Below are 16,118 nucleotides of genomic sequence, written 5' to 3' on the forward strand. Positions count from 1 at the left end.
CACTATATGTCCTGCCCTTTCTATCCAACTAGGTGTCTGTGACATTGAAAGATACATTTTTGGAGCTTGTCCCTCTACATAACCTATTCTTTAATTGGTGCCACTGGAAATAGAGTGGCAAACTTAACAGTGAGGTCTGAAGTTGAGGAGGTGGAGCGGGAAGGACGGAGTGACTCCTGGACACACCACGACAGAGAAAATTAGTAGAAAGGTTAAATAAGAAGGGGTTTGATGTGTTAATCAAAAAATAGGGGGTGGTGATGGTGGTGAGGAGGAAAGTAGGCAAATCTAGGTTTCAAAATAAGGATGGGAAATGAGTAGAAGAATTCAAACTGGGTTCAAGTTGAGTAGAACAGAGGGAATTGGGGAGCAGAGGTCCTGGCCACACTGTCCAGACAGATCAGTCACACAGTATTTGCCTGTGCACGGTTATTTTCGTATGGCTACTGCTCACTTGAAAGAAATGAAGGTGTTGCCATTCATCTGCCACTAACCAGGAGCCAAACATCCCTATAGTTGGGGCAGAGCTCAGGAGGAGCATCTTTTAAACCACACCTGAAGATTTGAGAACTGAGGTGGGGGGATACTAACAAGTGTTTGACAAATAGTGCCTCTTTCACCTCTCAAGCTAGTTTTATGAGCATTCACAAGCTCCATTGCAGACTTACTGCTGATTTGCATTTCTTTAAACGAAAGCAGAACCAGACCTTTTCCTGCTGGCAGTGACAGCAGTCCTGGAATCCAGGTTGAAAGAGTTGCTCCTGCAGCTGTTCCTCGTATGGCAGAGTTTTAAACATGCACTTAACTTAACCTGAAGGGTTCAGGTGACTGCAGTGTGACTTCTTCGACCTAGACCCAAGCAGTGAAAGAAGGAGGTGCTGAAAAGAGGCTGGGAAGAAAACCAAAACCAACTTGCTTTTTCCACAGTGTGTGGAATAGTGTCCTCTGGGAGAAATGCTGTTTGTGCCAACCACAGCAGAGCGCAGCACACCAGCACGTGCTCTCCGGGGCACGGTCCTGCCCTACACAAGCAGCGATTTTCCATCTCTTGTTTCCTTCTACGATCTCTTCTAGTCTGTAGCTACATGCGAAATTAGCAGTGGCAGAAGCAATAGGTGGAGAAATTCCTTCCAGGATGCTGTCACCCATACCTTTACTGTGTGAGTAATGAAAAGGCTGGAGGGAGAAAAGTGGCAGGGTTAAGAGTGGAGAAGAGCTTACACAGATATTGGCGTGTGGTGTCTCACTGCACTGACTCATCTGCTTCTTTGGGACACGGGCGCAGGACCACACGGTAGAGCTGGGACACGGAATAAAATGATAGAAAACAGCTCTCCAGCCCCAAAGCTGCCGCCTGTTGCCTCCCCCTCGCAGCTGCTCTCACTGGGAGAAGGAAGAACCCTCCATAAATAAATAAATAAATAAATAAATAAATAAATAAATAAATAAATAAGGTTAATGGCTTCATGCAAGGCTGTCAGTTTACATGTCACCTTGCACTTCACAGTTATCACTTATGGGCAAAATGCAGCCACCTTCCACGATGTTGTAGAGCATTCCATAGTCTGTTTTCCCCCAAACCACTCAGGAATTCCGTATTAAATAGGAATTCCGTCTTAAATAGGAATTCTGTCTTAAAGAGGAATTTCGTCTTAATGAGGAATTCCTTATTAAATAGGAATTCCGTCTTAAATAGGAATTCCGTCCTAACTAGGAATTCTGTCTTGAATACGAACTCTGTCTTAAAGAAAAAAAACCATTGTACAGATGAAAACGGTTTAGGTTTTTTGCTTTTCTTTTGGTTTGCTTCGCTCAAAACTTCCACACGATTTGCCGGGGAGGATGTTCGGTTGGGAACGGCAACGGGTGCGACCCGCGGTGCCGCTGAGCATCCTCGGGGCTCCTCTCCTCCCTCCCTCGGGGCTCCTCTCCTCCTTCCCTCGGGGCTCCTCTCCCTCCCTCGGGGCTCCTCTCCCTCCCCGCTCCCCCCCCGCTCCCCCCCCTCCCCGTCCCGGCTGGGCGCTGGGGCGGCCGCGCAGGCGCGAGGCGGCGGTGAGGGGCGGCGGCGGTTCGGAGCGCGGCGCGGCTTCCAGTCCGCGCTGCAGCCGCCGCGGGGGCGCCACTACCATGAGCGGCCGCGGCCGCCCCTGCGCGACTCACGGGCACCGGGCGCACCCGCCGCCGCCGGCCCCCCCCCCCCCGCCGCCGCCGCCGCCGCCGCTGCCGCCGCTGCCGAGCACCCCCGAGCCCGGCGCTGCAGGATGCCGGGGGGCAAGAGAGGGCTGGTGGCACCGCAGAACACCTTCCTGGAGAACATTGTCCGGCGCTCGAGCGGTGAGAGATACCCTCCATCCATCCATCTCTCCCTCCAGCCTTTCATCCACCCATCCGTCCGTCCGTCCATCCATCCCTTCCTTCATCCCTCCCTCCCTTTCTCCGTCCATCCATGCGCCCGTCTGTCCCTCCCTCCCTCCCTCCATCCCTCCATCCATCCACCCGTCCCTCCATCGGTCCATCCCTCTGTCCATCCATCCGCTGCTGGGCTGGTGCCAAAGGGACGCCTTCAAGGAACGGGATCTGCCCCAGGGATGAGGGGCTGCTGTGCCTCACTGAGCGCCGCTGGAACCGACCCTCCGCGGTCCCTGCCCTGTCCCCTCCTCACCGCTTCTTACATCCTTACCGATACTGTCCGTTTGTAGCCTCCGATACTGTCAATTTGTAGCCTTTCTTTTCTTTCCTGAACCGCTTCTGATAATAAGAAGTCATCATTTACATTGCTAATATCCTCTCCGCTCATCGGGTCATTTTTTTCCTTCTACTTCTTCATTAGTTCTCTAACAATTGGGTTTGCGACCGTATTCATTGAGGGTTTCAAAGTCTTGGCAATTCTGTGATACTTTAAAGTCTGTGGCAAAGGTACCGGGAAAGCAGATGAGGGAGTGATTGTGGTTTGGACGATGGTAAGTAACCCTGGGGCTGAGCAAATACGCAAAGAACTGTCTGCAGTTGCTCATCTGCAGCTCCTCTGTTAGGCGACTATTTACAGGACTGGTTCAGGACCCGGTGGCTTCAAGTTATTCCTTGCTGCTGAAGTTAATTTTACCCTTTTATCCAATGCAAAGCACTGTAGTGTACACGGCTCCATTAAAGATGGGATGTGGTTGCAGTCCATCTCTTTAGGTGTATTAATGTAGATGCTGCTTTAGGCAAGTCTTGTGCTAGTTACGTTACTTTTTTTTTGCATAGACGTTGCACTGGCACATAACTACTGACACATACGAGTGTTTGCACAATGAAGTCTAGTAAAAGATCTCGACTTTGCATCTGCTAGAAGATACTGCCTTGGACAGTCCCAAGTTTAGGGCGACCTGGCCATGCCAAAGCACGGCTGTGCCTACATTTATCTTGGAATGTAGGTGAGAAAGGTGAGCAAGGCAGTGTGTTGAGAAAAGTTGCCGTATGTATTATTAATCCAGACACTAATGTGATGTGAAATCCTGCTGAAAAGTATTCCTTCTACTTTTCTATTGCGCAGTTCTGGATTTTTACCTCACATTCTTACCAACGTGGTCTGTTGTGCTGGCTTGAAGTTGATTTTCGTGGCAGGTAGTGAATTAGTGAATCATTGGCTTTCCCAGGAGCAGGAGGGGGATGACGACTTAGAATTTGTCTTAAAAGTTGTATGCAAAAATGCCAGCCTTGTATAAAGTGATCGACCCTTTTTAGGGGCTTCCTCCCCTTCAAGTTGTTCTATGTTCAGAAGCTGATTCTGTGTCAAGCTCTGTAGCTGCACGATCACGAAGAGCTGATTTCCCACCATAGTGTATTTATTTACTGGAATATTAAGTGCAAGCTTAATTAATAGGAGTTTGTGTAGCACTTTCTGTCTGACAATTTCAAAGCACCAGGTGGAATTTAATTACACTTCACAGCTCCTTGTGGAAGAGGACACACAGAGGCATCCCCAAACTGTTGTTTGAATTGTGGCATAAACGGAGGTTTGGGGCATCACAGTTGTTTTCCCAATATCACGCGACAAGTCGGTGGCACAGCTGGGAACAGGGTTTAGGACTGGCATGCTTTTGTATCGTGCTCTAATTAAAACACATGTCCTCCCTGGAGAAAGCTATGTGAAGCTTTGAGATGTCAAAAACTGGAAAGGCTCAGAAGGCTTTCAAACATTATACATGTGTTTCCCTCTAATTTTTAACCTGGTCTAATTTGGGAGCATAAATCATGCTGATCTGGTCTTTCATTCTGCTTTTTCTGTGCCACTGATGGTGTGTAAGCATGAAGCTACAGAGGCAAACCTACCCCATTGGACAACATAGCAAAAAGTGGATTGGGAATTTTTTGACTCATGTAAGCGTTGTGCCCTGAAACATGATTTAATTCTTATTTTCGTCATCCAGGACATAACCTTATTTGCTCTTTATAGAAATAGTAATTTTCATTGGATTCAGCACTGTTTAATCCGAACTTAATGGTATCCAGTAGAGCAAATCTGGTTCAAGTATCTCCTGCCAGTGCTTGGTAGAAGGCAAGGATTTGGTCTGCTAACTGTGTGCTGGGTTTTGTTTTTATACTTGGATTCACCAGTTTCCAAGAGATTTTTCATTGACAAGTTGAGGAATGGGTTGAAGGAAAAACTGATGATTGTAGCCTTTCCTGCTTGAAGAACTTTCTTTTGAGATTTCTCATGCTTATATAATCCCATTGCACTTCTTGACCATAAATCTTTCCTTAACAGCCAGGAGAAGGGTTGTAGATAGAGGTAATATCTTCTATGCGGCAATGGATGCAGTTGGAAAAATTAGACAGGTATTTCGGCAGATAGGCTCTTCAGGTGAAATGGAAGCAGTAGTTTTAAAATGAGATGTAGGTGGAGACACATCACTCAGATTTGCCAGAGATACATCTGAATAACAAAATTTATAGACAAAATTGCAGTAATTTTAAAATGTGGAAAGTCAAAACTGGCATAGTAGGACACGGTGCGCAGACTTAGTGTTGTGGCCAGCCTGATGTTTCATCATATATTTGATTTTCAGCATTATTTAGGCATTTTCTGTTTAGAAATGTTGCAAACCTTTCCTTTTCACCCCAGCTTTGGCTAGAAATCAGGTTAAAATTGTGGGAGAAACACTCGCAGTGAGTCAGTCATGAGCAAAGCATTGAAGAGAAGAGCAGAAAGGAATTGAGGTGGCTGTGGCTCTTCTGCCCTCCGTGTGGAGTGGTGGGATTTCTGGGCTGCCCTGCCAGACATACCTCTCCTAGACAAAGTGTGAGGGAAGTATGGAGCAACTGACAAATCAATGTGTGTGTGTGTGACAGTGTCCCTTTGCCCAAGGAACCTCTCTTTTGGAGATGACTTTACACCTTGCAGCTTGTGTATTGTTTTAGAGCAGTGGCATCCTTTGCTTTTTTTTTGGACAGCAGCAGGTTGCAGGTGGTTCCCAAAACATTTGGTGGCGGAGGGTAATCTCTAAGCTGCTTTATGGGTTCTTTGCCCACACCTCTGCTGAGCTCCCCTCAAAGATAGAGGAAATCAGGGGGGAGAAGCGGGATCTGTTAGTAGACCAACTGCTGCGATTGGTAAAAACGGACAAGCCCGCAGGGCACACAGGACTATCTTCAGGGTCGTCTCAGTGGACTTGGCAATTTTTCTTTTCCTTTAGAGCACAGTGAAAATACATTGAGTACAGGTCTTATCTGAGGCTTACAAAGATTGATATGATCTCACTACAGCCTTGACTGTGCCCTGGATCTTAAGAGCACCAGATGTTTTGCTGAGCTGAAAGGAGTGTTTTGTGAGAGCACTGGGTTAAATCAGATTAAGGTGACTGCCTTTCACTGCCATTATTTTGGACTTTTAATAAAGGTCTTCCTTAGGCCAATGTTCTCTCCTAACATGTTCTCAGAAATCTGTGCCTGTTACTACTACTATTATTGGTTGCTTTTTTAGTGCATTCAGGGCTCCTGCTGAACTGACCTTGGCTCAGCATCATGGAAGTGCAACGGGTCCAGAACTGGGCGAGTCTCTAGAGCAGAGTTGGGCTTCATGGACCTGGCTGGCATGCAGAGCGATCCAGGGAGTTGAGCCACACTCACGAGGGCAGAGAAATCTGTCTTCACCTTTTGCATATTCTAGCAGCAAAAGCATTGCACTTGTATTAATGGCATAATTTGCTTTGATGGTAGAGGGTGAGTTTGGGAAAAGGTTAACTCTGGGACTTTGGGGCAATATGCAATCCAGAGTGCTAACACTCTGAAAGAGAGGCTTAACTCGGGGAAAGACTGTATATAGACTTGTCTGTATAATAAGAGGCATCATTATCGGTTATTTTTTTCTGTTGCAATAACTCTTAGAAGCTTTCTCGGGAAAATGAGTCTTTCAGGTCTTTCACAAATATATTTTGACACTTGGGCTGAAATCTTGGCTCCGTAAGGCTTACGTGGGAATTATACCACATAAATTCGACAAGGTAGAATTTAATTCCTGGCCCTTTTCAGCTTTGTGCTACGTTCCTGCAAATCAGCTCCTTCAGACAGAGCTTTCTGCCCTGCTGGGTCCCTATGGCTTTGATGGGCAAAAGACATCAGCCTTGTTTACGGGTGACTGTGTTGTCAAGGCAGGTTACCCAGGATAGGGAAAGGAAATGAGTGTCACATCTATGGTGCTAAGACACCTTTTTCATTTTTATTTTGCTGGTATTATAGATGAAATAAGTGTCTGTCGTCTCTCTTGCCCTTACTGGCCCGTGTAGGGTACCTCATGTCTTACCGGCAGGGTGACAAAACATTGCTCTCACGGTACATGATATGTGTAGACTTCTGTCCCCTAAATTAAAAGGGAGGGTTTAAAAAGCTGAGTTTTGATCTCATCCAAATTGAGTTACATGTGCTGCAGAGAGAAGGTTCTTTAAAGCAGATTACTTCAGGTTTACGGGGTGTCTGTCACTGGAGATTCTCCCCTCGAAAAATGCGGTTCCCTAAATCTCCGCATAAAACCACCATAAACTGTGCCGTGAGGGTTTCCATTCTTCAGTTCAGTTGGCTGGGGAGAAGTTACGGGAGGGAAGAACAAGAAGCTTATGTTGTTAGGGCTGTCTTTGGCATTCGAAGGCACAGGGTTCCTTTTGCAATTTCTGTGACTGCAGGGGGGCTGCTGATACGTAAATCAATGCAAAGTGGATTTTTGCACTAAGAAGTGTTACTAGATGACATTTGTGAGAAGTTTTCAATTGCAAGTGCCACCAATTCCTCACTCTTCAAGCTGTTTCACTGAATGCTGAAAGATTAAGTGTATCTGACTGCTGCTGAAATCGCAGGAGTTTTACACGATCGAAATATTTTACTGGATATGTAGTAGATTTTTTAAAAATACTGTTACAACAGCTCTTTACTATTGTGTTAATTGAGAAGCCCAAATAATGCCATTCGTTAGCAAGAGGAATAGCTGGATTTCCCTGGGGTCTGATCAGCTGCTTTGCAAGTTGGGGATCTCGCTTTTCTAATATTTCTTTCTGTGTGTGTGTTGCTGGTGGTGGGATGGGGTGGTGGGAGAGACCTTGTTCTTTTCTGGGGGATGCTTGAGCGCTGCTGAGCGCTTGCCACAAGAGGTCACTGCAAGAATTGTTGCGTTTCCAGGTTAATGTTTAAATCTGAGAGAGAAGAGAAAAATGAAATTATTGATTTTCTTAGAGTAAACATCCTTCTTTTTTTTTTTTTATTGCTGTTGGAAGTAGTATACAGCCAAAGAATAATGTCAGGAAGTTAAGTGAGCTGTGGAAATACATTTAATTAGCCAGTGTAATAGGGCACTGTTTGGTGGTTAACCAGGATTTTAAGTTATGCTTCTGGAAAGCTAAAGGAATAATATTTTCTGGTTTGATAAAGTTAAGTAATAGAAGATTTTGGAGCACTCTAATGACCTGTTTTTCAGGCCAAAAAAAAAAGTCTGATACTTGTTTTATCAGCCCACTCAGTACTGTCTGTTTTATTGCCAAGCTCTGTGTAACCCCGATAGCCGGAGCCCAATCCTGCACCCACACCTGCCAGCGGGAGGGGGTCTGACTGCTGGGCTGTGAGTGGGAGACCTGCAGCAGCACCTTGGTACCGGGTTAGGATCCATCCTGGTGACAGTTTTTGCATCAGCCACTTGCACCAAGAGGGGTGCATGGGCGAAGGAGGTGATCCTCTGCCAGAATGTGTTCTCTTGAGATAGAGCCAGACTCTATGAAACTGTAGCCAGGACCAGCTTTGGGCTGAGCGTTTGCAAGTGGAGCCCCTGTGTCTGAACAACCACTGTCACCATGGCTTTCTCCTCTGGGAACATGAAGCAAGCACTCTATTTTATATAACACTAGAAGTCTGATTTTTTGACTGCTCCCCGAGGGTGCCTGTGTGCCTTTAGTGAGAGCTACAGTGTGCTCCGGTTTAAATTTAGTTTCGCTACATCTTTATTGTGTTCTGCATAATTTTAATAGAGAACAGATTCAGCGGTAGAGTTTAAAAGATAACGGGGTAGGTGAGGATTAGTTTAACTCTATGATAAATGAATTGGAGAGGGAGAACCTGTGATCAGAATTGTGTGATGTGTCGTTTTGCAGGCAACACATAGGGATAGTCTATTGTCCTTATTGACCCAAAGTTCTTCCTGGGGTCAGTGAAGTTGTGCCACGATAAAGGCAGGGACCACGCTGTTTGCAAGCTTTCAGGTTCAGAATGATGAAAGTTATTTTATTAAGTTTTCAGGAGATAAATTCCGGGCAGACTTTAATCTTTCTTCTTGAGCTCTCTTACTAAATTGCTGAAATCTGCTATGTTCCCAGCTAAGTGCCTTACATGTAGATTTAATATTTCAGCTAATACTGGATTATTTATCGTCTGTTTTATTTGAGGAGCACTTGTTTGGGGCAGGAAATAGATCCTTTTAGCATAGTCAGTATGGTGGTATTTTGCTCTGGGTTTAGCCCTCTTTGCATTTTCATAATATGAGTATTAATAAAAACAACACTGGTACAGAAAGGTGACGTAAAGAGTTAGTCCTTTGAGAGATGTTTTTCAGGCAAGCAACACTTAATGTGCTGGATAAATTGGATGACACTGATGTTTTGCATTCTTTAAAGACACAGGGGAAATAATAGCTTTGTTAGAAAACAGCAATGTGTTTTTATAGTAAGGAGCACAAAGTGCTGGTGGAGTTTGCTGCTTCTACTGCAGGGGTTTGTCTGCAGCCACTCCTGGAGCTAAAGGGACGGTGGTGCCCGTTGAGGCTGATTTCAGAGGGCTGTGCCCCTCAAAAGGATTTAGGATTTTCTGTTATATTCTGTAGGGATACAGTATGTCTTGAGCCTGTGGTTGGAGTTACTGTAAACACCACCTATAGAAACATGTATTATCAGGACCAAGACTTGCTCAGATGACCTAAAAGAAAATACAAAATGAGAACATTTTCTAGGACCCCCCCTCCTCAACACACACACAGAGGAGCCCCATGAATTTTCCAGGATTTTCTAAGCAAGGCTTGCAGCAACATGCTGACCCTGTATAGTTACAAGGAACCTCAGCTGACAGCAGTTTAAGTGATCGGGGCTTTTATAAGTGTTGGTTGGATCCTGTCAAATCTAGGCTGCATTTGTTCTGCAGTGGAAGGGTGGTAATTCTGAAGGACAGTTCTGCGTGAAGTTCCTGGAGTTAATAGTTTATTCCTAGATGGAAACACTGCTTCTTTTTATTATTACAATAATTATTATTACTTGGATCTGCTACTACTTAATTTTTTTTCATACTTGCTTGTTTTCTTGGGATGAGATGAAATTCCAAAATGGTGATTTAAACAAATTTGGTTACAAGTGGTATGGGAGCAGTCTTAAAAAAAGATGATTAGAGACAATGTTTCTCACTTGGCTAAGCATATCTTCTGGAATGATTTAGCTGTTCTTGCTCTCCTGTGATTACATAACATGAATTTTACACTGCTTTGGGCATTTTGCTAGTTAAAAAAAATTGCTTGCACACTGTGGTGCTTTTTTTTTTTTAAACAAAACAAGGCTGAGCGCTGTGTTGGCTATTAGCTACTGCAAGATAGAGTAAGATTAAAGGCTTGCTGCTCTACAGCATGCACTGCCTTTATGCAAAAGAGACTTTTTACAAAAAAGAAGCACAACAGCAAATACAACGCCTTTCACATTTGTTTTCATGTGTTTCCCAGCCAGAAATTTTGTTAACTGCATGCCACTAATACCCAAATTCTTTGCCATCAGAAGTAAATTTTTTAAATAGGAGAGTTATATTAGCTAATAAAGACCCTGCTGACTTCCTAAGAGGAATTTAACAACTCTGAGACAGGCAAGTCTGCTGACTGAGCCCTGCTTCCCCACACGCTTATGGACAGACGCTGGTGTTTAGATGTGTCTAGTAAAAAAATTTATACAATCTACAGATTTGTGATTTGAACTGTCTACAATATATCAGATAGGGAGATAAGCGGAGAAAATGACTGGCGGAGGCAATGACATGAAGAAGAGCATAGAAATAATAAAAATTGGCTTTTATCTCTAAGGAAATGGGAAGTGGAAATGTGTTATCAGTGCATCAGAGAAATCCAGCCAAGGGTGAATGCATTAGCAGACATTTCAGGCTAATCATTATGCAAGTTTTGAGGTTAGCTGCTTGTTAGTGTTTTGAGAGTATGATATGGGATTTTGAGATTTGCCCAGGGAGGTGGTCGAGTCGCCTTCCCTGGAGGTGTTTAAGGAACGGGTGGATGAAGTGCTGAGGGACATGGTTTAGGGAGTGTTAGGAATGGTTGGACTCGATGATCCAATGGGTCCTTTCCAACCTTGTGATTCTGTGATATATCACCGCATGGTTATCTGGATTACAAGTACATAAGAGTTTTATGTACTGGATCAGACCATTGGTCTGTCAGATTGCTTTCAGCAATGGCCAATGTCTGGTGGAACAGGGAAGAAGCTCCCATCCTCCGTAGTGAAATGTGGGTGAGATTGAGTACTACTGAAGATGGAGAGAGAAGACTTTCCTTTCTGGGCCACAGCACAGATATTGTGCAAGTTTTAGTCACCAGTGTCTTATGCAGAATTTGCCATTGTCCAGTTATTAGTAACTAAACTCTCTTAAGAAATACTCAGCCTTGAGAATACTTCAATATAATATATTCTTTAAAAAATTGTAGCTTGCAGAATACAGCTCTTGTGTCTTGAATCAAACCGGAAGACAGCTGTGGAGATCCCCGTGGATCCCCTTGCTAATGCTCATCACCTCACAATTTGCAGGCTTTTGTTGTCTCCTTTTCTTTTCCTTTTGAAGAAGGCACAAAACAACAGTCTTATTTCTTGAAGACTAGAGCAGCCAAGGAGAGCTTGCCTCTCCCATGAAGGGAGTCAGAGTCTGGGTCTCTTGCCCCGGGGGGAATGCCTTGGTGTGTGGCATTGCAGGGCTCATGCTTATGCTTTAGAAAAGACCAATTGTGTACAAGTTCTTTGGCTAACTCAAAAAAAGAAAAGATCTTTTGTATGAACTAACCAATGGGGAGTGTAGACCATCAGGGGAATAGGAGGATCAGGGGTTAACGTGAGATTTGATGATGGAGGTGCACCCAGTGCTTGCCTGCTGCAGTGTCCACGGGGTACGTCTCTGAGCTCCCATCCAGTGAACTGATGTGATCTGCATGCATTTCTTCCTTGTTGCGTGCAATGAGTATGGGTGTATGGGAGGTGGTCGAGTCCCCTTCCCTGGAGGTGTTTAAGGAACGGGTTGATGAAGTGTTTAGCGACATGGTTTAAGTGAGTGTTAGGAATGGTTGGACTCAATGATCCAGTGGGTCCTTTTCAACCTGGTGGTTCTATGATTCTATGATTCAGAAGGAACAAGTCAGTTTGCAGCCTATAGGCAGGTCTGTAGCACGCTTGTCTTTATGCCTGATCCTCTTGAATGAAAACTTGGCTTGTGCTGAGAGGCTGCTCACCAGAGTCACTGCAGCAGGTTACAGGAGGACATCAAGGTACCAGGGGCTGATGGTCCTTGCTTTGGAGCTGCTGGCGAAGGACAGCAGGAGGAATGTGCAGCCAGTTATGTTTGGGAGGGAACAGGTTTGTCTTTGGTGTCAGACTGCCCAATTGCAACTGAAGATGGAGAAGAAATGAGGTTTTTCCAACCTTTCTCTCTTCCACTAGGTTCAAGCAGGTAGCTGGAAATTAAACTGTGGAATTTTCCATAGTCAGAGAGATGGAAATCGTAATCCAAGACACAACTATGGTTGACCTTTCTAGTTAGGGAATAATGTCACTGAATTGTAGAAATATGGAAGTCAGGCTTGCAGATGGATTTAGTCCAGGACTGGCTGTTAGGACCCAGCCTCAGGGAAGGTAACTGCAGAAATGGACTTTCATGAGTTGTTAGTGATGATGATGTAAAGCAGTCTCTTCTGCAGCTACATGAAACTCCTAGAAACCCTAGGGTTGTATTCTCTACCAAGAAGTCTCTGCTGTTGAGCAAGGTGAAGTTCCAAACCTGTGACATATTACAGAACATGCAAAGAGTCACAGCAGAGGACTGAAAGCAAAAACTCCTCTGTGTCCCTTTGCACTCTGCAATTTTAAGAAATTATGGCCAACAAAAGAGGTTCTCTCAAAGTGTCCTCTCATCCAGTATGAAATTTGGATGTTTACAGCTGGGTACAGACTGTGTAATGTAAACTTAAATCTGCCTAGAGTTTTGAACTGGAGAAATCGTAGATATATGGAAGAATGTGTCTTGGTTGGAGAAAATAACATGACTCCTGATAAAATGTAGGGTAGGCATGGAGTCATGTGGATGCTGAGACCTGGGGACACAGTAAAGCCCAAGGATCAGATGTGGACCAATTCTTCCTCAAATTTTATCAAGCTGCTCACTGAGCAGAGGCATTGATGAAACATGGATTTCTGTGGCTTTGTGCCCACAGATAGGCTCATTGGTCTCTAATACGATGCAGACATTGATTCAAGATTTTTCTTCAGTTGGAGTAGGACACACATACATATTCACATGCTGAACATAGATGAATAAGCCTTATTTGCTTAGGAGATAAGGGTAAAAAAGAAATCAGTTAAAGAATTGAAAATTCATGGGGACAAAAGAAAACACATTATAATATCTGGTCAAGTTTCTAGTATGTTTATGCTTTATCTGATCTAACCTTACAAATACTGGTCTCCACTAAGATACTTCCAAGGTCTGTTTTTTCCTAATTTTATGGGATTTTTTTAAACTACCAGTAGTTTGGCTTTATGTTTTATTCCCTGCCAAGTTTCTGGTGAAATTGATAAGTTTAGTGAATGCCTCGGGTATAAAGAAGTATAAAATCCATAGAAGACAACCATTAAATACTATGTGTGGGCTGCTGGCTGTAACACGTGTCTTCTGCTGTGCACTCTGTCCTGAAACAGTTACGTGGTGGGAATGCACAACCAAGATTATGTCTGTTGAATGGAGAGGCTTTGAAGAAGGGTTACCTGCCTTTGGACTATGGTCCTCTGGGAAGAACCCAGATGTGTACAGCATCCGTGAGTGAGTTTAGTATTGCAGTCTCTCCATCGCCCAGGTTGTGCCCATTGTGTCTAGATATGTGAGCAAAACTTCAGTGAAAGATAATCCTATAAAGAGTTCTCTTTCCAGATCTAAGCAGAGGACTTGTATTAGCGGTTGTTTCCCTGTGGGGTGGGGAATTAAGAACTGATTACACTCCCCTCCTCTCCAGCTGCTGAGGTGTGGTGGTGGTAGGGTGGTTACCATCGGACAAGCCTGGTTTAGGGGAGCTCTTGGTGAGTCCCCTTTTCCAAGTTGGAGAAGGTGAAAGGTATTGAGGGATGAATACAGTAGGATGAATTCTAACAAAACCTTTGGTTTCCAGGGGTTTAAGATGTCCCCTGTTTTCGTATCTACACTGTGCTGAGGAAAGCTGGGCTGAGTCCCCGGTGCAGAAAGGGCTGCAGAAAGCCGGGGAGATTTTATGTAATACTCAGGCTTTACTCTGTGTCTCCTGCTGCTTGTAGTGAAGGCATCTCCCTTTGGGAAGGAAAGCAAATTTTTAAAGTTGACATTTAGGCTTAAGAATATTTGTGATGGATTCAAATAAATTCTTTGAGCTTAAAAGCATTAGATTTCAGAAAAACTAAACTTTTATTTCTCACATTGGTTGGCTTTTAGATATTTTTAATCTGCTTTTCTACAGAAAATCCAATAATCTGCAGATTATTTTTTTCCAAATTCATGCTTATAAAGAAAAAAGAAGTACTTTTTTTTTCCGGTATGCTTTCCTTGTTTGACAAAATAATGTTTGCATAATGTACAATCCAGTCACAGTTATAAATACTCTGAGAAAGGCGTGTGTAGCTGATGAAAACCCAGAGCCATGTTTATGTGAAAATGAATATGTGCACCTGAGTATGCCTGTAAGTAATTGGCATAACCATTCTTCAGCTACTATGAGGAAAATTTGTAAAAATATCCTTATTTTTTTCCCCACATGAACTGCTAGAAGGAACATTTCCTGTAATTTCTGTACAGCACTGATTGTTAATACTTGTATTTTAATAGCTTTTTAGCATCAGAGAATGGGACCAGTTAGTTTCATAGCTGCAGTCAAAATGAAATTGGAAACTAACAGTAAAAATAAAGAAAACTCTTAAGATTATCACGGACTTCAACTTGAGAACCTCTACTAAGAGAGAATATTATTTCTGAAACAAAATTAGCAATGTGGATGAACATAGAATCCCACAACACTGTGTATAAGCAAAATGGGTATTTCCTTCTTTGAACACGCCTTGCTAAAAGCAGGGATGGAAGAATCATTCCAATCTAGTGGATAAAACTATTTTAGGACTAACTCATAATGTGTTGGTGCCAGTCCATGCATGTAAACTGTAGGCACTGCCTGAAAGCAAAGATGACTGAAGCCATATTTAAACCTGAGTTCAACCTCCTAGAAATGCTTCCTGCCCTTATTTTGTATTTACAGCACTGGATGCATGTTACTAGGACAAGCCAAACCCACGTATCTGCATTTTTAAAAGACTGACACTACATTTCAATACCTGTTTCATGTTATTTCGATGTTTAAGTCCCTTCGGCGCTCATCAGTTCCCCAGTCATGCTGAATTTCTGTGGGGGTCATCTAATATCAGCACTCCGAGACATGATGTGCTGTAGAAGATACAGTGGGCACTTGTTGCCACTCCCTTGCGGCTCCTGATGCTCTCTGTCCCGCATCCCAGAGATGATGGCTGTGTCCTGCACAACAGACTGGGACCTGAAAGGAGAAAAAAATTTACTTGTCTTAAGCAATAGGATTGTTACCAGCGTTGTGCAACCATAGGGTTCAGCATTTAAAACTCAGTTGATAAGTTAATTTAAGGTTGATTTCAAAATACATATAAAATGGAAATCAAAGGTGATAACCTTGCGCAGATGTTGTGAATGAATGAATCCATTCTAATTGTTAAAGCATTGGTGCTTATATTTTATATTTTGGAGTGCAAGAAGCTCCTTATGTTACTAGGAGTTACCCTGTTTCATCATGAATTCTTTTCTGATACCAATTTTGATTTCATTTCCCTCTGGAATTCCATCATGAATAACTCTGCGTCTTCTGTGCAACACACAGAGGATTTAAATGTGTCTTGTCACTGACCACAGCCTTTTCTTTCTCTTTTCCTCTTTTCAGAATCCAGTTTTCTGTTGGGAAATGCCCAGATTGTGGACTGGCCTGTAGTTTATAGTAATGACGGATTTTGTAAACTCTCTGGATATCATCGAGCTGACGTCATGCAGAAGAGTAGCACGTGCAGGTATGCAGACTGTCTCTTCGTTGCCACTCAATGCACGTTTAGAATTGTAATCTGCTGGGAAGATGAACGAGCTTTTGGAAAAAAAAAAAGATTGTTTTGCAGAAATTAAAGTATTGAAACAGGCTTTAAATGAATGAAACCAGCAACTTATTCGGGACATGATAAAGCACTTTGAAATTTATGCTGGCTAATATCAGTACGAATGTGCTCAAGCTTGTGATCCAATAAAGAAAGTGGGGCTTTAGATAATGTATTTCAATG

The 16,118-nt window shown here is 43.5% G+C and overlaps 1 protein-coding gene across 1 annotated transcript in view; it reads left to right on the forward strand.

The window, feature by feature from the left end:
- Positions 1 to 2,225: 2,225 nt before the first annotated feature.
- Positions 2,226 to 16,118, forward strand: part of KCNH5 (potassium voltage-gated channel subfamily H member 5) — a 169,633-nt gene continuing 155,740 nt past the window's right edge. The window contains exons 1-2 of the mRNA XM_009564375.2: positions 2,226 to 2,334; positions 15,734 to 15,857. Coding sequence (XP_009562670.2) covers positions 2,262 to 2,334; positions 15,734 to 15,857 — 197 coding nt within the window. The 5' untranslated portion in view covers positions 2,226 to 2,261. The remainder of the gene's footprint in view (positions 2,335 to 15,733; positions 15,858 to 16,118) is intronic.

The sequence above is a fragment of the Cuculus canorus genome, chromosome 5, assembly GCF_017976375.1.
Source record: "Cuculus canorus isolate bCucCan1 chromosome 5, bCucCan1.pri, whole genome shotgun sequence".
Classification (NCBI taxonomy): domain Eukaryota; kingdom Metazoa; phylum Chordata; class Aves; order Cuculiformes; family Cuculidae; genus Cuculus; species Cuculus canorus.